Raw genomic sequence first — 15,241 nt, forward strand, 5'->3', positions numbered from 1 at the left:
AATGAATGACTGTAGTGATAAGGGATCAACAATACTGATGTCTCCTTCATATGACAGCAGGACGAAGCTGTAACTGACAGCAAGAGGAGGAGGGTTCTAGTTCTGCCACAAAGTACAGCTGTCAAAATCTGTGCAAATTGTTTAACCTCTCTGAATCTCATTTCCAAACCAGTGAAGAAACTGGAGAATCTCTAAGGACCCTTCAAACTTCATGATTTTATTAATTTTTCAGACAGGCCAACAAAATGCCATATTTCATAAAATATACTGTGCAAAGTACACTAACGAGACTTTTAGCTACTGCTTCTAAGGGTAACTCATACACTTTGGTTATGTGGATGAGAATATGAATACATGTAAACTCAAGGAATCTGCTGATTCTATGACACAGTGTCAGGAAAACACAGATGTGATGCCTTACAGCCCTAACCAACTGAGTATCGTGTCGAGCCAACAGAGCTGACTCTACTCCGCAGCAGCGCCGCCCAACCGGCCAAGTGCAGAGAGGAGGGCTCTCACTCGTACTCGTTCGGATCAGGATCTGAGATGGAGCTGGGAAGGCACCCTCTAAACTTCAGTGCTTGCCTTCATTCATCCTGAGAAAACCATGTTTAGAATGAGCCTCAACAGGAACACGGAGCAGAGCAAACAATCCCCGACCCCAGAACCTTTATCGCTCAACCTAAGGCCTGAAAGAACTGATTTACATTAACAAAAGCACATAAAGATTTTCTTAAAATTAGCATTACAAATTGAATGCATGGCAAAGTTAATACCCAACTGCAAAACTTAAATTATAGTCCTTTCAAGCAAGATTAGGAGACTAATCATAATGTATAAATTTATAAAAGTATATGACTCAAAATCATAAAGCATTAATCATATGGAGTTCGAGACATGTTGGGTCATAAAGATACTCGCTTTCATACATGATATAATTAACTTCGAGCTTTTTGTATGAAAACTTATCTTTCTATTTTATGAACTTTAGAAAATCTGGCCAAAACCAATGAATTAAATTACTTCACACTTATGGGTATTATAATTAATCCTTAGAAAAAAATCAAATCCATAAAAAACCCAGAACACAATATGGAAAATTGAGGCTCACAAAGTCATCACATCACATATAAAGCTACTCTTATCTGCGCCCAAATTAAGGGCAGTACCCAAAACAAAAGAGAGATAACTGATTACCTAAGCAAAACCCATTATACAGTGCCCAACACTCAGATACCGGTCCTCCACAGCAGAAATTCAATAGATAGGTAAGATTACGTCTGACTGCCTTCCCCCAACTGTGAGGGCATCTGGAATATCACTAAAGGCATAACAGGTAACTGTGCTCAGCTACCTCCTTCTTGAGTCACTGATAAAGCAAAGACAACGTTTGGCAGAAATTATAAGAAACTATTTTGTTTATGGAAAGGCTCATACAAGGCTTTCAAATTGCTCAGTGCAGTTCTGTAAAGGGCAGGGCATGGGGAAGTGTTAATGAGGGGGAGCAGCAGGCCCAGCCTGTGCTGTCCAACGCACATCTCCGGTCAGAAATTCAGAAACAGCTCCCTGCAGGGAATTAATTTTGATTCGAACGAGTAATAACGGAGCATCTGAGAAAAATTTAAACCTTGATACTGCTAATATTCATTAATGAATTATCAAGCAGCACTGCTAGATTATTTATAATTTAAAAAGCTTTTTTTTTTCTGTTTAGGACACATTAATAATCATTATTATTATGTGCACTAAGGCTAGTTACAGTTAGTACAGTTGATGACAAATTAGACCCAAAGGAGCAGTAATTTAGAGATGATAAAAGGAGAAGAGGAAACACCGGCAGACTTTGGAGTAAGCAAGGAAATGCTCATCAGAACTCTAACATGAAACAATAATTCTGTGTAGTGTGGCAGGATCATTATACGACCATAAGCAATTTGTTACTCCATGAAAAGAAAACATTGAAAATGACAACAGAATATGGCTAGTATTCAATCAGGTTATAAAAACTTCTCAGAATGTTTGAAAAAAAAAAGAAAAAAAAAGAAATGACTCAGAACAATCCTGTAGTTTTACATGACAAGTGGAAGAAACCATTCTTTCTTACTCAGGATCATACCTGCTAATACAACTATGTACCACAACCCTCCAGGTCTTCTGGAAAAGTGTGCTATACATTCATACTGCTTCTGAGAGTGAGAGACAAATTCTTTTCTGGGAACTGGGCTGCATTATAATATTTACTTTACATGAAATCCCATCTTACTGTGACCCTGGTGCCGGTGCCCGGAGGCCCACTGCACGGAGGTCAGAGGCCCAGCTCAAGCCCCTTAACTCGCGTGTCAGCCTCAGTTTCTCCACAGTCACCTGCCACCTGCCCTGCTTAGTTACGAAGTCTGAATGAAGTCATGTATATAAACTTCACTTCGGAAACTCTAAGATGCCAAACAAAAGTAGAGTATTAGTAGTGGTACACTACTAATGATAGTGGTACCACCATTACTACCAATTACTACCAATACCAGTGGTACTGCCTGAGACAGCAAGCTGGTAAGTCTTTGTAGCACTCTTGCCTGCGCCTACAATTGTGTACATGCGTTCAACAGAATCTTTACCATCCTCACAATTAGTTCTAGCTCACTCTTCCTGAGCGCCAACTACGTGCTGGGCACCGAGACCTTTTCACACATGATCTCATTTAATCTTCAGAGGAGCTTTATGAGGTGGGAGCCACTCACTCACCAGCTTTCTTTCAAGGAGACCCTTGAGGCTTGGACAAATGAAATAACTGGCCCCAAATTCAACCGAGCAGGCGGAAGCAGCTCGTGCGCACACGCCCCTCTTTCACTGCCCGGGACCAGGGCGAGCACAGGGTGAAGGGGCTCCCAGTGCAGCCTCTGCCGTGCCCCTTCTCCAGCAAACCCAGGGACGCCTCCGTTACTGGGGGAACTACGCGTGTTTCCAATACCCGCTAAGACACTAACAAGTAAAGTTTCAACTTAGAAAATAAAAAAGAAGAAAAAAGAAATCTTCTACATATTAATTAGCAAAGAGGAATACAGAAAGAATATATACCTCTTCTTGTTACACAGTCGGGCAAAGAGTAATTGGACGTTTCAAAAAAATGCAGTATCTTTGGGCTGTTCTGACTCAAATCAGATCACCTTTATCAGTTTCGTCCTTGTTTGGTGGACAATGCAAACCAAAGGAAAAGTAAAAAGCATTGTTCAGAAAGCGAACACAACATTCTTTAGGCATTTTAGATTGAACAAATGCCAATGAAATACGGAGGTGAAACCAGCGATAAATGCAGAAATACACAGGGATAAAGAGAAGATTCAAAAGATTCAAAGCCAGAGTTAGATTCTTTGTTTTTAACTATCAATTAAAAGTCATCTTCATCATAAAGAGTGTGGTGCTGCCATAAAATGTACCACCACCCGCAAATAAAATCAACTTACCTTTGGTTTTTTGATCAGCAGCCTGGAAAAAAAAAAAATCAGAAACTCTTTAGGAATAATAATGTGTAGAATGTTCACATCTATGAAATTTTATAAGCAGAGTTTAATATTGGAAATTTTAAAAAACAAGTTTTTGCCCAATTCATTAAAATTTATTACTGGGGAAAATACATAGTCTAAATGCTATTACATGCAAATACTGACCTAAAGGCAAAATTAAAAAACCCTACCTGGTAGCTCATCAGAACTCTGTATTTTAACAGAGTCCAAAAGGTACAGTTTAAATTAAAAGGGACATCTAAACTAGGCAAGACCAACAACAAACAGCCTAACTTGGAATAGTAAATGCAGTAAGATTCAAATGAGATTGTAAGATTTACAGAAAGCCTTTTAATTTTTAATATTTACTGATAGGATTTATAAGAGAACATTTGCCAAACCTGCAAAAATTATTTCTCGCTTTCCTAATAAAATCAGTTACATGACCCTTTTCATTTCATTTCTCAAGACATGGCTGTTCTGGACAGCTCACAGTAAGGGGAATAGTATGAACATTCTTTATCACCAACAATGAAAATCAGACCTCCTTAAAGCTCAGCTCTACTATTTCTAGGTTCCTTAAGAAAGACATTCTGTGGCTGTCACTCTGTATTTATTTCACTAGTACATCTATTTTTTGCTAATTATAGATTTAACATATTGATTTTCTGAGGTCATAAAATGGAACTCCAACAGAATGCCTGTGACAATGCGGATGAGACACAGTGACCACAGACAGTGACGGAGGAATGCCAGCCAAACCTTTTTCTGAGCACCTTCCTTCTTTTTCTTTTCTTCCTGCTTTTTCTTTTTCTTTTCTTCCATCAAACGTTCCTCTTTTTGTGTTTCTTGTTCTTTCTCCCTATGAAAAAAAGAAAGGTGGCATTGGTATAATGTCCATTTTAGATCAAACGACGACAAAACATTAGCTGCAGGGAGTTTTAGGTCAGGCTGAGCTTCGTAGACAGAAGGTGGAAAGGCACTCCGAGAAGGCGTGGGAAACATGAGGCTCCTCTCTGGGCCACCCACGTCTCAGGGGCCCCCGAGCGCGTTAGTGCTTCCAGAGTCGTTCATTCCGCCCCGGTGCCAAACACCATGCTTCTAGCCGGGAGCGGGTCAGGCAATAAAGGTACAAAATGGAGGAAGACACTGTTCCTACAGTCCAGCCCCAGACCCAATCTCTCACTGCTGTCTCAGAAGCCACATCCTCAGCATCCTCCAGACTACCTATCAAAAATGCAGATTACTGGGTTCCACCCTAGCCCAACCAAATCAGAGTCCTTGGAAGTGATTCTCAAGCATTCTGTAATTATACATTTGCTTGAAAAAACAAAAAAAAATTTTTTTTTAGATTTTCCCCCAAGTTTTAATCTAAATTCCAGTTAGTTATCAGACAGTATAATATTAATTTTAGGTGTAGGATTTAGCAGTTCAGCACTTACACACAAAACCTGGTGCTCATCATCGCCAGTGCCCTCTTTTGATCCCCAACACACATTTAACCCACCCTGCCCACCTCCCCTCCAGCAACCCTCAGTTTGTTCTCTATAGTCTAGAGTCTGTTTCTTGGTTTGTCTCTCTTCCTCCCCACCCATGTTCATCTGTTTCTTAAATTCCACATGAATGAAATCATAAGGGATTTTTCTTTCTCTGACTTATTTCGCTCAGCATAATACTCTCTAGCTCCATCCACGTTGTTGCAAATGCCAAGATTTCATCCTTTTTTGATTGGTAATATTCCATTGTGTGTTTCGTGTGTGTGTGTGTGTGTGTGTGTGTACGTGAACAACACAACTTCTTTATTCACTCATCAATTGATGGGCATCTGGGCTCTTCCCATAGTTCAGCTACTGCTAATAATGCTGCTGTGAACACCAGGGTTCATGTAACCCTGCAAAGTGGTATTTGAGTCATTACCTAGTAGTGCAATTGCTGGACGGCAGTTCCTTTTAGGGGAACCCCCCACACTGTCTTCCAGAGTGGATGCACCAGTTTGCATTCCCACCAACAGTGGGAATGGGCATCCTTGCCAAGAGAAAGCAATTATTTTTTAAATAAGATTCCTACATGGCATTTTTTGAAAGAGCAGTTTTTCTTCAAGTAGGCTTCATGGCCAGTGTGGAGTCCAACATAGGGCTTGAACTCATGCCTGAGATCAAGAACTAAGCTGAGATCAAGAGTGAGACACTTAAAGGACTGAGCCACCCAGGTGTCCCAAAGAGCAATTAATTTTATTTGTTTTTGGTTTTTTTTTTTTTTTAGAGAAAGAGCGAGCTCTGGGGTGGGGGAGAGGGAAAGAGAGAATCTTAAGCAGAATTCACACTCTGGGTGTAGCCTAATGTGGGGCTAGATCTCATGACCCTGAGATCATGACGTGGGCTGAAATCAAGAGTATGATGCTTAACCAACTGACCCATTCAGGCACCCCAGGAGCAATTAGTTTTTTAACAAAGATTCCTACACAGCATGGTGAGCTACTAGAAGGGTACATGGGAGCACAGCACAGGGTAACACCACTTGGAAGGGTCAGGCAGCCTGTAAGCGGGGCCTTAAACACTGCAAAAGCATCTGGCTGCCACGGGGTGGCGGGTCAGATACCAATTTACTGTTGGGCAACTCCAAATCCCACCTTCAACATGCACTCTGCAGTAAACGGGCAGTTCCTTTAAGTAGTTAGTTCTTCCTTTGCAGGGAGCACGACTAAGCATGTAGCTATGAGGACACCAGTGATGACCCCAGCCACGGGCCAGAAAGGGTGGTCCCTCAGCAACCTTGCGGCTCCCGGCCTAGAACCATCTGCCCGCGACCCTTTCAACAGACACTGTGTGCCCCAGGCCTCCAGCTGCTGGCCCCGCCCCTACACTCATCTCCTGTGGTCCTGCTGAGGACAGGGCCCTCCCATCTGGGACCCGGTGGGCTCCATGTATCCTGCTGCGCTGATGACACTCCGACCTGCTCAGCACATGGGTGGCCAGCAGCTGCAGTTTGCCCCCAGGAAGGCTGCCCCCCAAACCCCCGCTGCCTGTGCGGCTGGCCCTGTGTCCCGCTAATGGCTGTGGCTTTCCGGAGCCAGTTCTGTCGCTGCCCAGCAACTGCAGACTCGCCAACTTGGGCAAATCACGGAGCTGCTCTGCCACTTGGTGGGCTGCAACTTCCCCTTCTTCAAGGAGTCTGAACCCCAGCTTCCTTGAGGACTCTCCCTCAGCTCTAGGTCCCATACGGTTTCTGCAGTGACTTTATTATCACAGCTTAACTCTTCTTTGTAAGAAACTTTCCCTATTTACATTACTTTGTGCTTTTATCTCCTGCTTGGGCAGACTGGTCCAGGTGGCAAAGAGAATTTACCAGACTAGACAGAAAGAAAAGCATTCACAAAAGCCTCAGGAAAATTGCATCCATATATACATGAATGTTGTTTTGAATTTACTGATTTTGAGGTTTTTTCATTCATTGATGGGTTTTATATGTAACTATATACATAAGGGGGCGCCTGGGTGGCTCAGTGGGTTAAAGCCTCTGCCTTCGGCTCAGGTCATGATCTCAGGGTCCTGGGATGAAGCTCCAGAGTTGGCTCTCTGCTCGGCAGGGAGCCTGAGTCCCCCTCTCTGTCTGCCTGCTTGTGAACTCTGTCAAATAAATAAATAAAATCTTCAAAAAAACACACCAAACAACTACATATATAAGGAATTCCAACCTGCTGTCAGTTTGTACATATTTAAACACTACCATTATAAACATAATTTAAAGCAACATGGTGTGGGGGAGGGGGCTACTTAGAGAATATTATTCCTTTAAAACAGTGGTTTTCAGTCTTGGCTGTTCATCAGAAATACCCACGAAGTTTTAAAACCTTCCGAAGCTAAGGGCTGCCACTCCATTCTGTGCAATCTCTGGGAGTGGAATGCAGAGGCCAGCAGTTTTTAAAGCTTCTAGATGGCTCTGATGTTTTGCCAAGGCTGAGAACACTGCTTTTAAAGAAGTTCATTCAGTACGTTTATCAAGTTTGGAAAATGGTGATCATTTGTTATTTCAGATGACACTTTCCAGGAATAGTCTCATGTTCAACAGTGCAGGGACACCAGGAAATCTGCATTTAAACAGGGTCTGAAGGCACAGGCGAGCCTGTGGGTGCTGGGCCGTGTCCATGATGCGGGGCTAAAACCAACGTGCTGCCGCCACACATCTTGGGAGGAAGCACATAAATAAAAACCAAGCAGTGACTGCCCTCCTCTATGTTACACTTTCTTAATCTACAGTACAATGAAAGCCTTAAATTATCCTCAGAGAGTAAACTTAACAAAATAGAAAAGGACAGGTGCATCTTTAAAAGCTGCAAAAACGACTGCAGTGGGACGCCTGGGTGGCTCAGTGGGTTAAGCAGCTGCCTTCGGCTCAGGTCATGATCCCAGCGTCCTGGGATCGAGTCCCACATCGGGCTCCTTGCTTGGCAGGGAGTCTGCTTCTCCCTCTGCCTCTGTCTGCCATTCTCTGCCTGTGTTCGCTCTCTCTCCCTCTCTCTCTGACAAATAAAGAAAAAAAATCTTTAAAAAAAAAAAAAAACTAACTGCAAAAGCTAATGAAGGATGTACTATGCGTTGGCTAATTGAATGTAAATTTTTTTAAAAATGAAAAAAATATTAGCCCCCCCAAATAAATAAATAAAAGGTATTCAACTGAAGATGAAATAAAACTGACTACTTAATTCTATTGCTCTGACAATTAGAGCTGCTACTCCTCCAGCAGTACAGTCAAGAGTTTACTATACAGTAAAATAAAATGCCATAAATAAAGAGACTATATGGCCCTTAGCTCTCTTAAGCCTTGCCTGCCTGAGCTCATGTTTACAGGACAAAGCACAATTCTGATGTATACTCTTTAATACAATTTTATCTACTTTCCCCCAACTGACATAACTCCTTCTACCTCCAGTACAGTTTCTGCCATTTCTCACTAATAATTTCTTAAAAATTCACAACGAATTGCATTTTTACTTTAAAAACAAAGTATCCTTTCTTTCCAAGGGACACCTTATTCCCTGAAATGATCTAGTAATACTTAATAAGATTCTATCTTGCAGGGCCAGTGAGAAGATTAGAAACAGATATGGAGGGACACCTGGCTGCCTCAGCTGGAAGAGCATGCAACTCTTGATCTTGGGGCGGTGGCTTTGAGCCCCACACTGGAAATGGAGATTACACACACACACACACCACTTAGATTTGGGAAGCTTCTTGACCCATTGGAGGAGAAAAAAAACTAATATGTATCAACCCAACAGCTGACACTTGAACATGCATGCTGGAGGTTAGGGATACTGACTCCCCAAGCAGTCAGAAATCTACGTACAACTTTTAACTCTCCCCAAACTATTTTTTTTTCAGATTTTATTTATTGAGCGCCTGGGTGGCTCAGTGGGTTAAGCCACTGCCTTTGGCTCAGGTAATGATCTCAGGGGCCTGGGATCGAGCCCCGCATGAGCCCGATGTGGGGCTCGATCCTAGGACCCTAGGATCATGACCTGAGCCGAAAGCAGAGGCCCTAACCCAGGCGCCCCCCAAACTGACTATTAACAGTCTGCTTTAGGGATCACATCAAGAGACAACACGTTTGTATGTTATATATATTACATACTGTATTACCATAGTAAAGAAAGCTAGAGAAAACAAAATGTTAAGAAAATCATAAGGAAGACAAAGATCTATTTATGGCACTGTCTTGTGTTTATGGACAAGAGCCCATGTGTAAGTGGGGCCCTAAAGTTGAGACGCCTGTTGTTCAAGGGCCAACTGTAGAGGGGTTGGTCGGTACTTTTTTTCTGTGGAGTCTCTATGAAGCAGACTCACAAGGAGTATAAAGAAAAGGGAAGGCCAGGTTGGGGGAATTTTATTTTTAAGCATTTTCTTTTTAAAACTACATTTAAAAAAAAGATTTTATTTATTCACTTGACAGTGAATAAAGAGAATAAAGAAAATAAAGAAGAATAAAGAAAATAAAGAGAATAAAGAAAAGGGAGGGCCAGGTTGGGCGAATTTTATTTTTAAATTTTCTTTTTAAAACTACATTTTTTAAAAGATTTTATTTATTCACTTACAGAAAGATCTCAATTAGTTAAAGAGCTAATACAACAACAAAGAAACCCTTCTCTCTCTCTCTTTTTTAGATTTATTTATTTGACAGACAGAGATCACAAGCAGGCAGAGAGGCAGGCAGAGAGAGGAGGAAGCAGGCTCCCTGCTGAGCAGAGAGCCTGATGCCAGGCTCAATCCCAGGACCCTGAGATCATGACCTGAGCCGAAGGCAGAGGCTTAACCCACCGAGCCACCCAGGCACCCCCTTGAAACTACATTTTCTTTTTTTAAGATTTTATTTATTTATTTGAGAGAGAGGCAGTGAGAGAGAGCACATGAGCGAGGAGACGGTCAGAGAGAGAAGCAGACTCCCCATGGAGCTGGGAGCCCGATGCGGGACTCGATCCCGGGACTCCTGGATCATGACCTGAGCCGAAAGCAGTCGTCCAACCAACTGAGCCACCCAGGCATCCCGAAACTACATTTAAATACACGATTGCATATACATGTGTAAAGATAACCCTCTATTTTTTTTTTTCCAGTATACTCTGCATTTTTGTTTCACATTTCCTTGGAGTCCCCTCACAGGTTCTTCCTCTCTCCATACCTACAGCAAAGTCCCTGCTCCCTCACCACCCGGCCCTTCCAGATAACCCAGGTTAACCACCCCGTTCACACCTTTCCAGGTCTTTCTTTGTGCTCAGGTCTGTATGGAAACATACAGACCTATACATTTTTACAAAGCATTTTACTTGGTCTGTTTTGTAAAAGTGGGATCGTGTTAAACCAATTTTTTCCATCTTGCTTTTCTCCTTCAATACATGTGTGTGACTCTCTCCTCTGCCCACCCCCATCTGATGGCTCCCAACTCTTCTTTCTCCCGGCTACGGAAGATACCGCGGTGTGGCTGTTACCCTCCCCCATTCATCACTCCTCCGTCGCACACACGCACCTCCTCTCCAGTTTATTACCACTACAAATAACTCAAGCTTTCCTGTCGAGCTTCCGCTAAAGATAAGAACACCGCTTTGACTGGTGTTGTAGCTTCTGTTTTGGTAGTCGTGAAAACCAGGGAAGGAGAAAATCTGATATGGGGCTCAACTTCCAGGCCCCACACTGGACAAGGGCCAGACTGGACATAAATCCCCTACATTATAATGGGTTCTCATTATACTGAGTTTTATCAGAAAGAAAATATTTTTAATAATCTGGGTTTTAATAATTTAATGTTTCTTTTGTTCTCAAATAGTTTGGCATCACTGGCTTAGGAGATTCTAGGTGGAGGAAGAAGCAGCCAGAAGAGGGACGAGTTGGGAAGTAGGGGAGTCGCCATACCTGAAGTCTTGATGCATGTCAATCACTGGAGGATTCCTGGGGAAACCACACACTGTCTGTCAGTCAGAAGACACAACTGTGTAGGTGGACTGGGAATGCCGCTACCCCACACAAAACTATCCTGGGTGGAAAATCTTCCAAATTTTCAGTCTGGTTTGTTGATTACTCCCCTTTTTGCAAAAAAGCAGGATTCATTAAAAGAGGGTGGGCCTGTTTCTACCCTGGAGGTTTAGTTACCAGAAACTGTAATTCATCCTAACCTAGTTTTCAGCCATAGGACAAACCACAGCCCATATTCGGAAGGTATCCCAGTTAGACTCCAACACCGTGTCATTAAAATGCTCACTAATGGGCACCTGGGTGGCTCAGTGGGTTAAGCCGCTGCCTTCGGCTCAGGTCATGATCTCAGGGTCCTGGGATCGAGTCCCGCATCGGGCTCTCTGCTCAGCAGGGAGCCTGCTTCCCCCTCCCACTCTGCCTGCCTCTCTGCCTACTTGTGATCTCTCTCTGTCAAATAAATAAATAAAATCTTAAAAAAAAAAATAAATAAAATGCTCACTAATCCACCGGTGTCTGTGTTATGTGCATGATTTAGAAAGTCTGGCCAATTCGATTAGAATTTCCTGACAGTATTTATGTTAAGGAAGGGCTGGTAAAGTGTTAACAGACAAAATTTAAAAAGGAGAAGGAAGTAGTACCCTGTCCAGCTATCACTGAAAAACTTAAGTTTCTTAATTCTTCACCATGCCTTTAAATCCCTGCTCTGTGCAGGAAGTATTCAGGAGGCCCTGCGGGCATTACAAGAGAGCAGAGACATAAAAAGAGTCTTGGACCTCAAGGGACAGAGAGTCTTAATAGGAGAGTGAAGGTAAGACTTGCGTTACCTTCAATACTTGATACATTCCGGAAATAAACAGAGGTGCGTGGCGAAGAGCATAGGCTTGGGATTTAGAATCACAGGACAGAGTTCTAAAGTAAAGGTCACTAACATACAAGGAGGTCAAGAACCCATAGGTCCGAGTACCGGACGGACTGTCTACAGGAACCACAAAGTCATTCAGTGTTTCGCCGGGACTGGGGGTGGAAAAGAGAACCACGGCTCTGATGACTAAGAACAGAGGGTAGCAGGAAGAGTTTTTATTTGAGGATCAAAGGATAATATAGTTGATAGAGACTCGCAGGTCTCCTGATGTTCACAGCTTTGTAAAATGCCCTCCCGGGAGTGTGGGACGGACCTGCGACTTGCTTCTCACCATTAGAATATGGCGGAGGTGAAGGAACGCTGCTCCCCTGACTACCTTACGTGAGACTCCATCTTCTCAGCACACTGACTTTGGTCTCCCTCTTGGGTGCTGACTTTGAAGAAACAGCTGCCGTGAATCCTACCGCTGCAAGGAAATGAATTCTGTCAACAGCCTGAGTGAGCTTGGAAGCCCGCCCTTCCCCGGTCAAGCCCCCCCGTGGAGACCCAGCCCCGGCCTGGACCGCAGCCTGCAGCAGGCCCAGCTAAGCCATGCCCAGCTTCCTGACCTACAGAAATTGTGAAATAATGAATGTATATTGCATTAAGCCACTAAACTTGTGGTAATCTATAATGCAGCGTACAAAAATAATGCAGGTAGCAATTTAAGACTTCTGGGGCTGACGAAGACAGAGGAAGACCATGATAGTCTCTGTCAGCCGCTGAAGACAACAAAAAACTAGATCAAGTACAGCGTAATACAAAACTACAACAATGCAAAGCAAACAAAAGCTGGTAGAGTAGGGAGCAGACTCAAAACTTGGGGAGGGAACCTGCATGGGGGCGAGCGTCTCCTCCCCTTTTCTCTTGTAGTCACCGAGCTGTGCTGCAGCACTGGTGGCACAGACAGCCTGAACTGTGAGGGCCCCATCTTCCTGAACATGGGATGTGGAAAAGAAGCTCTTGTGAGCTAGACAGTGTGGGGGGCATCCCAGACCTCTGAATGCTATGTATAAATGTTCCCTTATCTGGGCTCACCCTCATTCAAGTCAGGCACGTCCGGGACAGACCCCGAACAGCAGAGCACAGGCTTTGAGAAACAAGAGAAATAAAAATCACCAGGCTCCAGAGGAGTTTAACCAGACTCGGAATCTGTACAACACATTCCAACTGTCCAGAATAAAATCCAAAATTACTCCTTATACGAAGAACCGGGAAAACATACCAGCTGCCAACACAAAAGATAAGGATGCTACCTCTCAGATGACCTAGGTACTGGAATTATCAAAGACTCTTCAAAGCAGCTATTACAGCTTTGCTCCAGGAGACAATAAAGGTAAATACACCTAAAACAAATGTCAATTTAGGAGTTCACAGCAGATAAATAGAAACTATAAAAAGAGAACCACCTGGAAATTTTAGAGCTGACAAATAAAAACCTGAATGAAGCACTTCATTGGATGGGCCACGGAAGAACGGACGTGACAGAGGCAGAGTCTGTCAACTTAATAGTGTGATCGAAATGGTCCAATCTGAAGAACAGAGAGGAAAAAAGATTGAAAAGAAAAATAATGAAAAGCCTCATGGACCCTAAGGATAATATCGAAAGGTCCAACATCCATGTTATAGGACTTTCAGAAGCAGAAGAGAAAGAGACATTGTGGAGAAATGATGGTGGAAAGCTTCCCCAACCTGGCGATACATACAAATTCACAGGCTGGAAAAGCTCTGTGGACGCTAACTGGGATAAGTTCAAGGGAAAGCACACTCGGACACAGACGGCACCCGCCAAGTCCAAGCAGCCGGCTCCAAAAGGATGTGTGTGCCATACGGCTCCAGTTCCAGGGCGCTCTGGAGGAAGAAAAATCACAGGGGCAGGAGACAGCCCAGCGACCACCTGGGGCCAGGCCTGGAGTAAGATACTGACTACGAAGGGGCAGAGCAAGGGAATGTTCCTGGAGGGCGACGGAAGTCGCGGCCGCGACGGTGGTCTCGTGCACGCAGACGGCGAGCACGCCGCACGCATTCGCTGCCACTCACACAGCTGTAGGGCAGAGTGAATGGTACTGTATGCAAACTTTCAAAATGTGAATAAAAAGGACAAAATCAAAAGTAAAAAAAAATAATGATTTATAAATGATCATGGGGGGTGGCTCTGGAGAAAGCTGAATCCTCCCCCTCATGTCCCCGCCCCCTCCATTCCTGCTCTGATTAAATGGATGGGGTTGGGGTACTTGAGGGGTGGCATACAGGGCTAAAGATCAAGGTCTTCACTCCCCACAGGACCAGTATACCATAAGGCATTGGGGAAGATTCGGAGAAGACAACCAAGAAACTTAGGAACAGATGACCACAGGGACCTTTACTTTGGAAGGATAGAGGAGAACCATGGAAAAATCAGTTGGCCTAGAGGTATTTTAAAGAACCCCGACATGACTTTCATTTTAGAATGAATACAGACTTCAGCCCCACGGTTTAGCTCTAGAGAGTCACTGCGGTGTCTGCACCATCAAACCCAAACAAAACCTAGCTGTGCCTCAGGAGCAGCGACGGCAGCCTGACTGACCAGACTCCTTAAGAAATAGTATCTCGGGCGCCTGGGTGGCTCAGTTGGTTGGACGACTGCCTTCGGCTCAGGTCATGATCCTGGAGTCCCGGGATCGAGTCCCACATCGGGCTCCCAGCTCCATGGGGAGTCTGCTTCTCCCTCTGACCTTCTCCTCGCTCATGTTCTCTCTCACTGTCTCTCTCTCAAAAAAAAAAAAAAAATCTTTAAAAAAAAAAAAAAAAAAAAAAAAAAAAGAAATAGTATCTCTTTGGGCATCTGTGGGGCTCAGTCAGCTAAGAGGCTGTCTTCAGCTCAGGTTATGACCCCAGGGTCCCAGGATCGCGTCCCGCACTGGGTTCCCTGCTCGGCTTCTCCGTATCTTCTTCCATTGGCTTTTCATCACCGAACAAATGATGTTCTCCTGGGAGCCGGCTTTGCTCCGAACAATCAAGGTGATTACTCCATCTGCTGTTTTTGCCTGTCAGCTCCCTCCACTCCACTGGTAACTGTACCCCAATTTCCCTCAGTTGAACTCCACGGACTTTGGGGCAGTGACTCCATCAAAGGGTGCTGCATTCCTGGGCCATCTACTAGATTCAGAGAGGACTCTAATGGTCAGGGGTGAACCGAATTGCATCAGAGGAATGGAAGCTGCCGGAGGGACCTCCGCCGCCGCAGCCGCGGAAGGCCTGAAAATGAAGCCAACGCCACGGAAGAGAAGCTAAGAAAGAGAGTGAGAACTCTCTGGAGAAAGCTGAATCCCTTGAGCCCAGAAACACGCTGTTTCTGCAGCCTGGCACCTCAGCGCCTTGTCCTTGCCCGGCCCTCCTAG

At 44.1% G+C, this 15,241-nt stretch overlaps 1 protein-coding gene across 5 annotated transcripts in view; it reads right to left on the reverse strand.

Moving 5' to 3' along the window:
* TNRC6C (trinucleotide repeat containing adaptor 6C) overlaps positions 1–15,241 on the reverse strand; it is a 145,537-nt gene that overhangs the window by 91,068 nt on the left and 39,228 nt on the right. For 2 of the 5 annotated variants that reach the window (XM_059379474.1, XM_059379472.1), the window contains exons 2-3: positions 4,260–4,359; positions 3,459–3,480 (exon numbers count right to left, since the gene is read on the reverse strand). In XM_059379474.1, coding sequence (XP_059235457.1) covers positions 3,459–3,480; positions 4,260–4,322 — 85 coding nt within the window. In that variant the 5' untranslated portion in view covers positions 4,323–4,359. Of the gene's footprint in view, positions 1–3,458; positions 3,481–4,259; positions 4,572–12,153; positions 12,286–15,241 lie in introns of those variants that run through there. The other 3 variants (XM_059379470.1, XM_059379468.1, XM_059379469.1) reach the window with 3 other exon arrangements.

This window comes from Mustela nigripes, chromosome 16 (genome assembly GCF_022355385.1).
Source record: "Mustela nigripes isolate SB6536 chromosome 16, MUSNIG.SB6536, whole genome shotgun sequence".
In the NCBI taxonomy this organism is placed as follows: Eukaryota; Metazoa; Chordata; class Mammalia; order Carnivora; family Mustelidae; genus Mustela; species Mustela nigripes.